Raw genomic sequence first — 13,867 nt, forward strand, 5'->3', positions numbered from 1 at the left:
GGCTAGTTTTTGTATTTTTAGTAGAGACAGGGTTTCACCGTGTTAGCCAGGATGGTCTCGATCTCCTGACCTCGTGATCCGCCCGTCTTAGCCTCCCAAAGTGCTGGGATTACAGGCTTGAGCCACCGCGCCCGGCCGGGTGTTGGGTTTCTACACCATGATGGTGAGTTTGGGGATGCTCGTGGATGAAGCAGCAGCTGGGCCCAAATCATTAGTTTCCTGGAATGATTCAGTCAAGACTTGCTGAGCGCCTACTATGTGCCATAGTAAAGGGCTTTGGATATAGTGTGTCTGATACAGTGTTTATCCACGGGATGCTCATGTTCTAGGAAGCATTTGATATGGTGTTTATCCATAGGATGCTTATTCTAGTAAGAAAACTTGTCAATGAGGGCTTAACAGAGGTTAACCCAGGACTCTAGTAGTTCAAACAACACAGTTGTAGCAGCCTGGTTTTGTTTGCTTTTTAGTTGGCTGGATGAGCTAGGGCCTCATTCACCCACCTCACTATTCTGGTTCCAGCCCAGACCTAGAACATAGGCAGTTAGGGTTACTGTGAATCTTTACTCCTCTCTATAGGTACTTTGCAGCTGGTCTGCGTGGCTGTATCTTACACTTTCCAGAGCATCTTCACCTTGACCTTGAAAGGTCATTGAGGAGCGAAGAGAGTTTCAGATACGGAGTTAGACATCCTAAGTTCAATCCTTCCATCTCCTGGCTGTGTGACTTCAGACAGATGGCCTAACCTCTGTGAGCCTCAGTTTTCCTAGTTGTTACGGCAACTTAGTAAAATAAGGCATGGAAAACACCTAGCGAGATGCCTAGCTCATGGTAGGAACTCAGTACGATTTTATTTTCCATCCTCTATCCCAGACAGTTTAGCCAGTTTCACATTTTGCTTATAAGCTACCAGTGGAGGTAGCATTCAGCATCAGTGATAGCCAGAATCCTTTGTCTTAACTCAGGATAGGGGAGAAGCAAAAGCCTTACTGAGTAGTCCTGGTCCACATCCAGGGGTGTCTATGTATCCTCCAGGGAGCTTGTGAACTTTGAGATTGTATGCAAAATTTAGGTGTATGTATATTTTTCCCCCAAAAGGTGGTCCACACTTTCATAAAACCTTCAGTGTATACATGAACACAGAAATAGATTAAGAAACATATTTATAGAGTAAAGGGAAATACCACCAAATAACAATAATGATAGCAATAAAAGTCACAGCTGATAGCTACTGCTAGTGAAACCAACTCCTGAGAGACCCATCCGACCTAGAATTAAAGCTGGGTATTTATTTTTTACAATATTGCCCTGGAAAAATATTAACATCCCAAGTTTATTTCATTTAAAAATGGTGTATTTGAAAGTTAAAGTTGACTAAATAATATTCCTCATTTCAAAGGATACTATTGTTCCTGGAAAGGGGTCCTGCCAGACCCCAAGAGAGGGTTCTTGGATCTCATGCAAAAAGAATTTGAGGTGAATCCATCAAGTAAAAATAAGTTTATTAGAGAAGTAAAGAAAAAAAAGAGTGTTTACCCCATAGGTGGAGCAGCCCTGAGGGCTGCTGGTTGCCTGTTTTTATGATTATTTCTTGATTATATGTTAAACAAGGGGTGGATTATTCATGAGTTCTCTGGGAAAGAGGTGGGCAGTTCCCAGAACTGAGGGTTTCTCCGTCTTTTAGACCACATAGGGCAACTTCCTGACATTGCCATGGCATTTGTAAACTGTTATGGTGCTGGTGGGAGTGTCTCTTAGCATGCTAATGCATTGTAATTAGCGTAGAATGACCAGTGAGGATGACCAGAGGTCACTCTCGTTGCCATCTTGGTTTTGGTGGGATTTGGCGGGCTTCTTTCTGCAACCTGTTTTATCGGCAATGTGTTTATTATGTGTCTCTTGTACTGACCTCTTATCTCATCCTGTGACTCAGAATGCCTTAACTGGCTGGGTGCAGTGACTCACACCTATAATCCCAGCACTTTGGGAGGCCGAGGTGGACGGATGATGAGGTCGGGAGATGGAGACCATCCTGGCTAACACAGTGAAACCCCATCTCTGCTAAAAATACAAAAAATTAGCTGGGTGTGGTGGCGGGGGCCTGTAGTCCCAGCTACTCTGGAGGCTGAGGCAGGAGAATGGCATGAACCCGGGAGGCGAAGCTTGCAGTGAGCCGAGATCGCGCCACTGCACTCCAGCCTGGGCGACAGAGCAAGACTCCATTTCAAAAAAGAAAAAAAGCCTTAACTATCTGGGAATACAGCTCAGTACATCTCAGCCTCATTTTATCCAGCTCCTATTATGGTCAGTCTATGGTCATTATGGTCACTGTCCTAGGGAAAACTTTGTTTCTGTACTTTCCTCCCTTTTAAACCCATTTTCCATTTTAGCTTTTTCTCCCCGCAACACACCGTGGCTCTAAAGCAGGCCTGTCTCATGGAAGTTGACAGTGATGACAATGTTCTACACCTGTGCTTTCTGATGAGCGTGTAGTTTTCTTTTGCTGCCAGATGACCATACACCTAGTACTTCCACAACACAAGCGTATTAGGTTACAGTTCTGGAGATCAGAAATGTAGCATAGATATCACCAGGTTTACAAGGATTGTAGCTGTCAGGATGGTATTCCTATAGGCTCACAATTTGATCTGTCCCTATGCCTTTCCTGGTTCCTGAAGGCCACTGATCATTCTTGGGCTCATGGCCCCTTTCTCCATCTTCAAAACCAGTAATGCTGGGTTGAGTTTTTCTCACTGGGTGTTCACTCTGACATTGGGGGTTCTCTTCCATGCCACTGGCCTCTGTTTCGCTTCTCAGGACCCTGGTGATTATACAGGGCCCGCACAGGTAATCCAGGATCATCTATTTTATGGTCCTGTGATTACCAACCTGAATTCTCCATTGCCATGCAAAGTATCCTATTCAAGATTCCAGGATTAGAACCTTCACATCTTTAGCAGGCCATTGTGTTGTCTACCACAGGGAGCCACCAGCCACAGGTGTCTGTTGAGCACCTGAAATACAGCTACTGAGGCCGGGTGTGGTGGCTTATGCCTGTAATCCCAACACTTTGGGGATCAAGGCAGAAGGATCACTTGAGCCTAGGAAGTTGGGATTACAATGAGCCTTGATCATCCCAGCCTGGGGAATGGCAGTGAGCCCATTCCAAAAGCAAAACAAATACAACTAGTGAACTTGATTTAACTTCGGTTTAAATGTAAGCACTGATACTTGATTGTTATTAGTTCGTTTGGAGGATCCTTCAACTGTCATTTTTTCAAAGGCTAATTATAAATCAGGTATTTCCAATGACAATTCAGTTTCCATATGGAGATGTGCAAAATACAAGATTTCAAAGACATTTTCCAAAAAAGAAAAGAATACAAAATACCTTTTACATGATAGCATGTTGAAATAATATCCTTAATAAATTGGGTTAAAATGGACATTCTTAAAATTTTACATTGTTTTTAAAAAATTTGACTTCTAAGAATTCTAAAATGATATTTATCACTTACATTTTATTAGACAGGCTTCCCTAAAGTTCTTCACCAGCATCCTTGAGCTATATCTAATGCTGTGTGATGAGTACGTGTATTTTTCATTTCCATCAAATAGAATTTGCTACAGTTCTTATTTTATTTCTAATTATCCCCTCTCTCCCCTGAGCACAGAACTTCGAAATCTCTAATTTCTGTCTGTATTCTGATTTCTACTGACAACTTTATGACGGTATCATGTACATTTTACTTAACCCATACTAGATGAGTAAGGACTGCCACCAGTACCCTGGACCCACAGACAACCCTGAGAGAGAAGTCATTTATCTAAGCTTGCAGCTAAGGCTCAGAAGGATGTACATAGCTGGACTAGTGATGCAACTAGAGTTTTAACGCAGAGCTACCTAGCCATACATATTCCTTCCCTGAATGTAAATTAGCTCAACCATTGTGGAAAACAGTGTTGTGATTCCTCAAATACCTGGAACCAAAAATACCATTTTACCTGGCAATCCCGTTTCTGGGTATATACCCAAAGGAATAGAAATCATTCTATTATAAACACACATACACACATGTTCATTGCAGCACTATTCACAATAGCAAAGACATGGAATCAACTCAAATGCCCATCAATGATAGTTTACAGAAAATATGGTCCATATACACTGTGAAATACTATGTGGCCATAAAAGGGAAGAAGATTATGTTCTTCGCAGGGACAATGGATAGAGCGGGAAGCTATTATCCTCAGCAAACCAGTGCAGGAACAGAAAACCAAACACTGCATGTTCTCACTCATAAGTGGGAGCAGAACAGTGAGAACACATGGACACAGGGAGGGGAACAACAGACACTGAGGCTCGTTGGGGGAAGGGGAGAAGGGTGAGCATCAGGATAAATAGCTGATGCATACAGGGCTTAATACTTAGCTGATGGGTGCCGCAAATCACCATGGCACATGTTTACTTATGTAACAAACCTGCACATGCACACCAGAACTTAAAGAATTCCTTCCCGATGCTTCTGTACCCAGTTACCTGGTCATCACTAGAAGATGCCACACAGGTGGCCTCAGTCGTGTCTCCCTAGAGTCAGACAGAGGAAACCCCAGGATGAGGACAGAATCCAAAAGGCATGTATCTCTACACAGCTATGCATTTTCTCTCAAACAGTCATCCCTGGATTGGTCGATATCAAAATCCAATTTCACCAGGATTAGTCTTGGGTTGCTCAGAGCTATCCATTGAATTAGGAACGATTATAGCAGAGGGAGCCCCGTGGTTCTTTATTAAGGTCTTTGTGGAAGCACGAAGTGATCTTCAGGAGATTAAAGTGCCAGTGGTGTTTTCTTAACATTTATAACCTGCGCTGATACCTGGGGAGTTTGTTTATTAAGAAAAATTCTGCCACAAAGATCCCGCCTCCTAATAGGGCCTTCACACTGGGCCCGGGCGGAAGCTGGCATTGTGGTCCTAATGAGCTTATGAGGGAAGCTCTGCCAAGTGCCGCCTGGAAACCCACCTCTTGGGGTTAATTGACTCCTCATCTGTGTAGGGTCCTGCAGGTTTTCCTGTTTGATGGGGAGGCTGCATCTCAGAGTTGTGCATGGGTCTGAGAAATAAAACAAAAGCCAGGCTGGGCTCTGTGGCTCAGGCCTATAATCCCAGTACTTTGGGAGGCTGAGGCAGGTGGATCACCTGAGGTCAGGAGTTCGAGACCAGCCTGGCCCACATGGCCAAACCCCGTCTCTACTCAAGATACACAAATTAGCTGGGCGTGGTGGCAGACACCTGTAGTCTCAGCTACTGGGGAGGCTGAGGCAGAAAGAATCGCTTGAACCCGGGAGGTGGCGGTTGCAGTGAGCCAAGATCGTGCTGCTGCACTCCAGCCTGGCCACAGAGTCAGACTCCGTTTCAAAACAAAACAAAACAAAAACTGATGGTTATTAATACTATTAATAGTGATCATGATAATTATGTCCCCTCTTTATGTATGGGACTTAACCATTCACAGAGTTGGATGTCATTTCACTCTAAAGCATCCAGGACAAATATACATTTATCATTTTATGTATTTGGAAACTGAGAGCCAGAGACATGAAAGTGAGCAGCCTTGCAGCTCGCTCATGGTAAAACCAGGCTTAGTCATTTACGCCGCAGATATTTACTGAGAACTTCTCATGGACTCCAAGTCAGCAGTTTCAAGTGGCACAGTTTTGCCTCCCAGGAGACATTTGAATCCCAGGAGATATTTTTGGTTCCAACTCAAGCGTAGGAAATTGGCATGTAGTGGGTGGAGGCCAATGATGTTATTGAACATTCTACAGTGCACAAGATGATCCACCCATCAAAATAATAATAATAATAATAATAATGAACCAGCCCCAAGTGTCAATGGTACTGACATTGAGGAACCCTGTCCAGTGGTAGAGGGTTTCAGTGAACAGAAAAGCCACAGTCCCTGCTCTCCTGGAGTTACATCCTGGTGGAAAAGATAAGCAATATACAAAATCCCAGAATAAAATAATAAAAAGGCAAGAAGAAATGTGTGCTGTGAAGACATCAGTGGTCAAGGGGACAGAATGTGATGGTGCAGAGTTGCTGTTATCATGGGGCCATTGAAGGTTTCTCCAGTGGGTGACACCTGGGCACAGATTGTACTGGCAACAGGGCAAGCTACATGTGGTGTTCCAGGGAAAGAGTCTTCCAGGCAAAGGGCAGAATGAATGCAAAGACCAAAGACGAGGGCAGGAAAAGCAAAGAGGCCAACGAGCGAGAATGGGAGACAGGCAGCAGGCAAGGTGGGAGCAGTCACGGCCGAGAACAGTGAACCTTATAGACCTAGACAGCCAAGGAGGATCTAGGTTGGAGACCACTGAGAAGGGGGTGTCCCTGGCCACGTTCCTGACCACCTCTGACATCCTTACTTTACTGACTGCCCTCAATTTCCTCCATTCTCTGAATTTACTGCATTGCTGTGTCTCACCTTCTGATCTCCCAAATATGGTCATGTCCATTCAGGTAGGTCTCACTTTAAAGCCAAACATAACTTTTATGGCCAGGCACAGTAGCTCACGCCTGTAATCCCAGCACTTTGGGAGGCCGAGGCAGGCAGATCACTTGAGGTTAGGAGTTCGAGACCAGTCTGACCAACATTGTGAAACCCTGTCTCTAGTAAAAATACAAAAATTAGCCAGGTGCAGTGGCATACACCTGTAAGTCCCCACTACTTGGGAGGTTGAAGCAGGAAAATCGCTTGAACCCGGGAGGCAGAGGTTGCAGTCAGGTGAGATTGTGCCACTATACTCCGGCCTGGGCAACAGAGTAAGACTCTGTCTCAAAAAATAAAGTCCAATAAATTGGGAGTTCTTTCAGAGATTACTTCCCACTGAGCTTTGATATGCTGCAGCTTTGGGGACTATAGCTAGGAATCCTGTAGCCACTGCCCTCCAGGAATGTGCATTCTAGATGGTTTGTTCTATTAGCCAGTTTCCTAGCTTTTTGACATTGTGTTTTCCTTAGGAATTACATACTTTCCTTAGGAATGTTATGCTTTTGCCATAACATTCAGCAAGCTTCTCAGGGATGCTATAACGACTTCTCAGGTTGAGTGAGGCACAGTAGTAGGTACTGGGAACATACAGGCAGCATCTCTGTCCTTCAGTGTTGATGGCCTTTCAAGAGGCTGATGAAAGGCTTTCCAGCCAGGCATCATTGCATCCAGGGCCATGATCAAAGGCCACTGGGGAGAGTGGGCTGGAAAGAGGAAGACTTAAGTCTCCTCTTCGTTTGGGCGGTCTCATTGAAGTGACTCCTGTATTAGGGTTCTCTAGTGGGAAAGAACTAATAAGATAGATGTTTATCTATAAATAAAGGGGAGTTTATTAAGGAATACTGACTCACACGATCAGAAGGTGAAGTCCCACAATAGGCCATCTGTAAGCTGAGGAGCAAGGAAGTCAGCCTGGGTCCCAAAACCTCAAAAGTAGGGAAGCCAGCAGTACAGCCTTCAGTCTGTGGTCGAAGGTCCAAGAGTCCAAAAGCTGAAAAACTTGGAGTCCCACGTTCAAGGGCAGGAAGCATCCAGCATAGGGGAGAGCTGTAGGCTGGAAGACTCAGCCAGCCTACTCTTTGCACGTTCCTCTGCCTACTTCTATCCTAGGCATGCTGGCAGGTGATCAGATGGTGACCACCCAGATTGAGGGTGGGTCGACCGATGCACTGACTTGAATGTTTGTCTCCTTTGGCAATACCCTCACAGACACACCTAGGACCAATACTTTGCATCCTTCAATCCAATCAAGTTGACACTCAATGTTAACCATCACAACTCCTGTTGACTAGATGACAGCCTGGCAGGAACGTTCATTCCTCCTTCTCCTAGATCTGCTTTGAGGCCACTCATCGTGAGAACTTCATGCTGCCTGAAGTGGTGGAGGACGCATTTCCTCCTGGGTGACAGCTGCTTGTTTGTACTCCATGCACCTTTGATTTATATGCTTGGTGGAGAGATGTAGTAGAGGGAATGGTGAGCTCCGAAAACTATGTCCTTGTCGTAACTTCCATAAACATGATCCTATTTGGCAGGGGTGGGGGAGGGGAAGGAGATCTTTGCAGATGTAAGTAAGGATCAAAACAAAATCATCCTGGATTTAGAGTGGGCTCAACAACTAATATCCTTTTTTGAGACAGTCTCGCTCTGTCACCCAGGCTGGAGTGACATGGTATAATCTCAGCTCATTGCAACCTCTGCCTCCTGGGTTCAAGCAATTCTCCTGCCTCATCCTCCTGCCTCCTGGGTTCAAGCAATTCTCCTGCCTCATCCTCCTGAGTAGCTGGGATTATAGGTGTGTGCCACCACACCTGGCTAATTTTTGTATTTTTAGTAGAGATGGGGTTTCACCGTGTTGGTCAGGCTGGTCTTGAACTCCTGACCTTGTGATCTGCCCACCTCGGCCTCCCAAAGTGCTGGGATTATAGGCTTAAGCCACCGCGCCCGATCCTAGTATCTTTTTAAGGAGAAAGAGGAAGAGGGAAATTGGAGTTTCAGCCATGTAGAAGGAATATGGCCTGTGAAGATGGAAGCAGAGGATGGAAGAATGCAAACCCAAGTCAAGGAATGCCTGCATCCACCAAAAGCTAAATGAGGCAAGGCATGATTCCCCCTCTAGATCTTTTAGAGGGAGTGTGGCCCTCCTGGCACCTTGATTTTAGATTTCTGGTCTGTACAACTACAGGAGAATGAAGTCCAGTGGCTTTAAGCCACCAGCTTTGTGGTCATCTTTCAGAAAACAAATATAGAGACATAAAACTCAGGCTTGTTCTAAGTATGTTTTCCCTGGAAGGTCCCAGAAAAGGGGGACGAAAAACAGATCACACTGAGTGGAGGGGTTGGTGACGATCACTAACCCCAACGTGCATTAGGCTCTGTGGTAGCTGCTCTGTCATCTCCCGCTGCATTTGGTCCTTCCCAGGATCCTGTGAGGTTAGTACCATTAGTGTCCTTTTTGTTTTTGTTTTAGAGGCAGAGTCTTGCTCCATTGCCCAGGTTGGAGTGCAGTGGTGTGACTTTCTGTCACTGCAACCTTGATCTCCTGGGCTCCAGCCATCTCCCACCTCAGTCTCCCAACTAGTTGGGATGACAGGCACGTGGCCATAATCAGCTTTTTTAAAAAAATTTATTTAGTGGAGACAGGGTCTCACTATTTTGCAGGCTGGTCTCAAATTATCCTCCCACCTTAGCCTCACAAAGTGCTGGGATTACAGGCATGAGCCACTGCACCTGGCCGCATTACCCCATTAATGTCCTTTGATGGAAAAGTAAACTGAGGGTCAGAGAAGAAAAGTGACCTGCCTAAGATTAGCAAATAACAGAGATGGTCTGCGTGATTCCAAAACCCTGGTTCATTGTGCTGCATCCCACCACGTAGAAGGCATGCAGGCTGAAAGAGATTTCCTTTTTCTGTTGTTTTCTTCACTCCTCAACCTCTACTTCCTAAGATTCTTCTTTTTCCCTTTCCATACACCCACAATGACCTGAAACACTTTTGGCTTACTTTTTTTTTTATTTTGCATGCTTTCTTTAAGGATTCTTTTTAATACACAGGTATTTCTCTCTAACAATTTATAGGCATTTTTATATAAGCATATACTATAAAATGATTAATTGAGCATTGTATGTTTTTATCAAAGGAAACAATGCAAAGATTTCTCCAAAGTGCTGTTTGACTAGAGATGATTAATTTTAATTTTCACACGAGTGGTACAATGCTATTAATCATTTAATATGTTTAATCATAATCTCTGTAATTCCTAATTAGGTTCATTAAGCTGAAACATCCAGCAGTTGTACACAAATCCAAATCTATGTTTCCTTCTCAGGATAAGAAGGAGCTCATTTTATTTTTGCATTGAAACAGAAACTTCTAACAGGATGGAAAAAAAAAAAAGGACTGAAAGCTTGAGGTTTCAGCTACAGCATCTGTAAACTCCGAGTCTGGGTGTAGAGTGCTAAAACCCCTTACCCTCTGAAAAGGGACAGTTGCATGATTCAAGCTCATTTCTGTATCATGGACATGGCACCAAACCTCATATTCTCAGTGGAGAAAACCCACATTCTGCTCTGTTTGGGTTTCAGCGTTACAATGTTGTCCTTCAACTATCACATGAAGGTGGTGACGTTGATTGTACACTTCTTCATTCATTTGTTTATTCATGTACTTTTGGTCAGTGAGTCAGTCAACCATTAAACAGACATTTATCATTTGTGTCACAAGCTGGTTGTACCACCCTCCTGCTGTGATCCTTAGGTGGCTCCTTATTGCTCTTAGGATGAAGCTCAGACTCTTGCTTCGCACAGTGTCCTTTGATCTAGCCCCTTAACTATCTTTGAAACCTCAACTCCTGCCTTCCCTTCATACCTGCCTCATCTGAGCAGTGGTGCTGGAGCCACACATACTCTCTGAATCCAAGACATCGTTTGACATCTCTGCACATACGCTGCCCTCTCTCGGTACAGCCTCAGTCCTTTTCACCTCTTCTCTTAGATATCTCCCACTTAAAATTTAACCTCCAGAATTGGCAAGCATTGCTGAACTTCCCGCAGTGTTATATGACCCTGATTTAAGGTTACTCAGCCCTTTGTGATTGCCTCTTATCACAACATTTACCAGTCTGTATTGGCTGAGGATGGTGGCTCATGCTTATAGTCTCAGTGCTTTGGGAGACCGAGGCAGGAGGATCACTTGAAGCCAGAGGTTCAAGACCAGCCTGGGCAACATAGTGAGACCCTGTCTCTGCAAATAAAAATTAGCTTGGTGTGGTGGCGCATGCCTGTAGTCCTAGCTACTTGGAAGGCTGATGTGGGAAGATTGTTTGAGCCCAGGGTTTCAAGGCTGCAGTGAGCCATGATTGTGCCACGGCACTCCAGCCTGAGTGACAGACCAAGACCCAACTCCAAGTAAACAACAACAAAAAACAATGACAAAATGAGTCTATTTATGATTGTCTTTCTCTATTGGTATCATTCACTAAAGTTGGAATTGCATGTGACTTGGAGGGCTGATTTATGTGTCTAACACAAAGCAGTTGCTCAGTAAAGATGTGTAAACACTTTAGAAATAAGCAAATGACAACCTTTCCTGTGTGCTTCTCAAAGGAGGTTTATTTCTCTTTTTGGTATTTAAAAAAATTACCGTTACTCCAAACAGTTCGTTACTTTCCATTTATTGAATACATACCAGGAACTTGGCCAAGTTAGCATACATTATTCAATCACAAAGCCTTAAAAGGTATGAACTCATTATGCTTTATTTTCCAGTTAAGAAAATGACCATCATACTGCTTCGTATGCAATCCAACAGTATAGGCAAAATGACTAAATACATTGTCTAAATACATGACTTTGCACTTAAAAGTTGAAGAAGTCAACTGGTAGGGCTTTTGATACCAGAGCAGCTTGGAAGAATGGTTTGCGAGCCAACGGGAACTCTTTACTTCAAAATGCAATTCAGGGTGTGTTAGGAAGGAAAATGCAAGTGAAACCTTCCAGTAAATACCAGGGCTGTTGAGAAACTTGCTAGTTATGCCCGTGTTATCTGAGTGTTTGTTTTGTATTTCACTTTGCAGAATTCTCTCCTCTAAGTCGTTATTATTTTACACCTGGCTGCCTACGTTGATAGTTTTGTCCCAATTATGTACTTCTAGATTGCTTATAACTAGGTGAGGATGATTCCTCACTCATAAATTTGATAGGCTTCTGCATAAGCTTTCTATCCTAGTTTTAAAGTTGGTATCTGATGTGGATGGCATTTACTGCCACCTAGAGGCAACACATGCTAATTGCAGAGAAAGTATCATATGTTAAATGTTTGAAATGTTAAGACTCTAGAACTGAGAGTATGGCAGTGGCTATAATGATACCTAATGTGACTGTGACTTTTCCCCTAGTTCCTGCCTATATATGGGTGTCAATGTAATATCATGTTATACAGCCTTATTTGGAAGGCAGGGGTGGTGGAACAATGAGTTATGCTAATAATGTTACACGGTCTAGGCAAACAGCACAGCAGAACTTTCTGCAGAGATGGAAACATTCTGTATTTGCATTACTCAGCATGGAAGTACTAACTACATGTGGCTCTTGAGAACTTGAAATGCAGCTAATGCAAACGAAGTTAAATATATTATTTTAATTCAGTTAAATGTAAATTGTCACGTGGTCAACTGTAGTGGACAGCACAAGTTTGTACAAGTAGAGTCTCAAAAGAATAAGTCAATCAACTGGTTATTTGAACTCCAGAATGCCAACTAGTCTTTTCAAATTATATTTTATCTGCACAATTACCTGAACAATTATGTAGGCATATCTTCAGATTCTGAACAGCATCAGTTAAGAAATACACAGTCTCCTGCCTTTAATGATTATTACCCCCTTCTTGATGAGGTTCCCACTCCCCACTTCCCAACCCTAGCAGCTCCCAGTCCCCTTCCTTTGCTTTTTCTAGCCTATAGTGCTTTTCTCTGTCTGCCAACACTCTATTTATGGATTTATTGTCTGGAATGATGCTCCCCGAGGGCAGGGATTTTTGTCTGCTTTGCCCACTGCCCAATCCCAGATTCATGATGAGCACTCAGTGGATGCTCAGAAAACACTTGTTGAATGAATGCATGCATGCATGCCTCAGCATTTTCTTCCCTTCTCAGATTCCTTAGTTCTGATCTTTTCCTGCCACTCAGGGCAAGCAAAAGTGCATTCGAACAGAGCATTGTGGTCCACTCAACCTCTCCGATTTCTTCTTGTTCTTTTAGCAGACAGATGATGCAGCACCGACGGATGGCCAGCCCCAGACACAACCTTCCGAAAACACGGAAAACAAGTCTCAGCCCAAGCGGCTGCATGTCTCCAATATCCCCTTCAGGTTCCGGGATCCGGACCTCAGACAAATGTTTGGTGTAAGTACCAGATTTCTTCTCAGCAGTGCCCGCTCTGGGGTTTCCAGACACCTCCCTGTCTCGTGTAGGTTTGGGGGTATTTACAGTACTAAGGTTAGACGTTTGCATAGGGAGAAACATTTTAGAGCCTAGTTTTTGGGTATATTGTGGCTAGAATCTCTTTATGGTTTTAGCCTGTATTTCTGTACATATATGCTCACCATGTATCTACTTTGCCAAGTGGTTTTCTTCTAAGAAGTAACTTGAAGGCCAAATGGAAAACCAATTCCTAGATGACCCACTTTTGAAAGGAGCCTATTAATGGTCCTAAATCCAATGGCCCAGGACATCATACTGTAGCAAAAATACACCTCGCGTCCTCTTGGTTTTGCTTTCTTTTGCAGTTGTCAGATTATCCAGAGGGTGACTCATAGTGTATTCCTGCATTCCCTAGTCTTTCCCAGGCACTGTGCATTTAGATTTCAGATGCAGCAACTAATTCTGCATAAAGCTGATTTTAGCAAACAAAGCAAAACCACTACCACCAACACCAAATGAGCTACCAGTTTCTAAGTTCATGTTGATTCCTGAAGTCTACATTCTTCTAAAATCAATGACAGGGATTCAGAGGCACTTACTGTGGTGCTATATGCCATAAAGGGTAGCCATGCCCAGGGACCATGGTGAAACACAGAGCAGGCCACAAGTCACTACTAGCCCAGGAGAAAATAATAGCATTGCATTTTATAGATCATCTTGCCCCTGATTATTTTTTTCTCAAAGATATCTTCACTATCCACTTTGGGAAGCCCTGAGTTTGCCATTTCTTCTACCTCCGTTCAACCAAAGGACAAGGCTGTGACAGGGCTTGGATATCTTTCATGTTTGTGAATGTAGCCAATTTGCCCATGACATCCCAGCAATGATAGCAGG

General features: G+C 43.8%; 1 protein-coding gene across 11 annotated transcripts in view; it reads left to right on the forward strand.

The window, feature by feature from the left end:
- Positions 1-13,867, forward strand: part of RBFOX1 (RNA binding protein, fox-1 homolog (C. elegans) 1) — a 1,723,406-nt gene that overhangs the window by 1,577,068 nt on the left and 132,471 nt on the right. For 10 of the 11 annotated variants that reach the window (XM_011961363.1, XM_011961369.1, XM_011961360.1 and 7 more), the window contains one exon: positions 12,812-12,955. The exons of the other annotated variant lie outside the window; for it this stretch is intronic. In XM_011961363.1, the coding sequence (XP_011816753.1) occupies positions 12,812-12,955 (144 nt within the window). The remainder of the gene's footprint in view (positions 1-12,811; positions 12,956-13,867) is intronic. 11 annotated transcript variants of the gene reach the window in all.

The sequence above is a fragment of the Colobus angolensis genome, unplaced genomic scaffold (assembly GCF_000951035.1).
Source record: "Colobus angolensis palliatus isolate OR3802 unplaced genomic scaffold, Cang.pa_1.0 Scaffold55, whole genome shotgun sequence".
In the NCBI taxonomy this organism is placed as follows: domain Eukaryota; kingdom Metazoa; phylum Chordata; class Mammalia; order Primates; family Cercopithecidae; genus Colobus; species Colobus angolensis.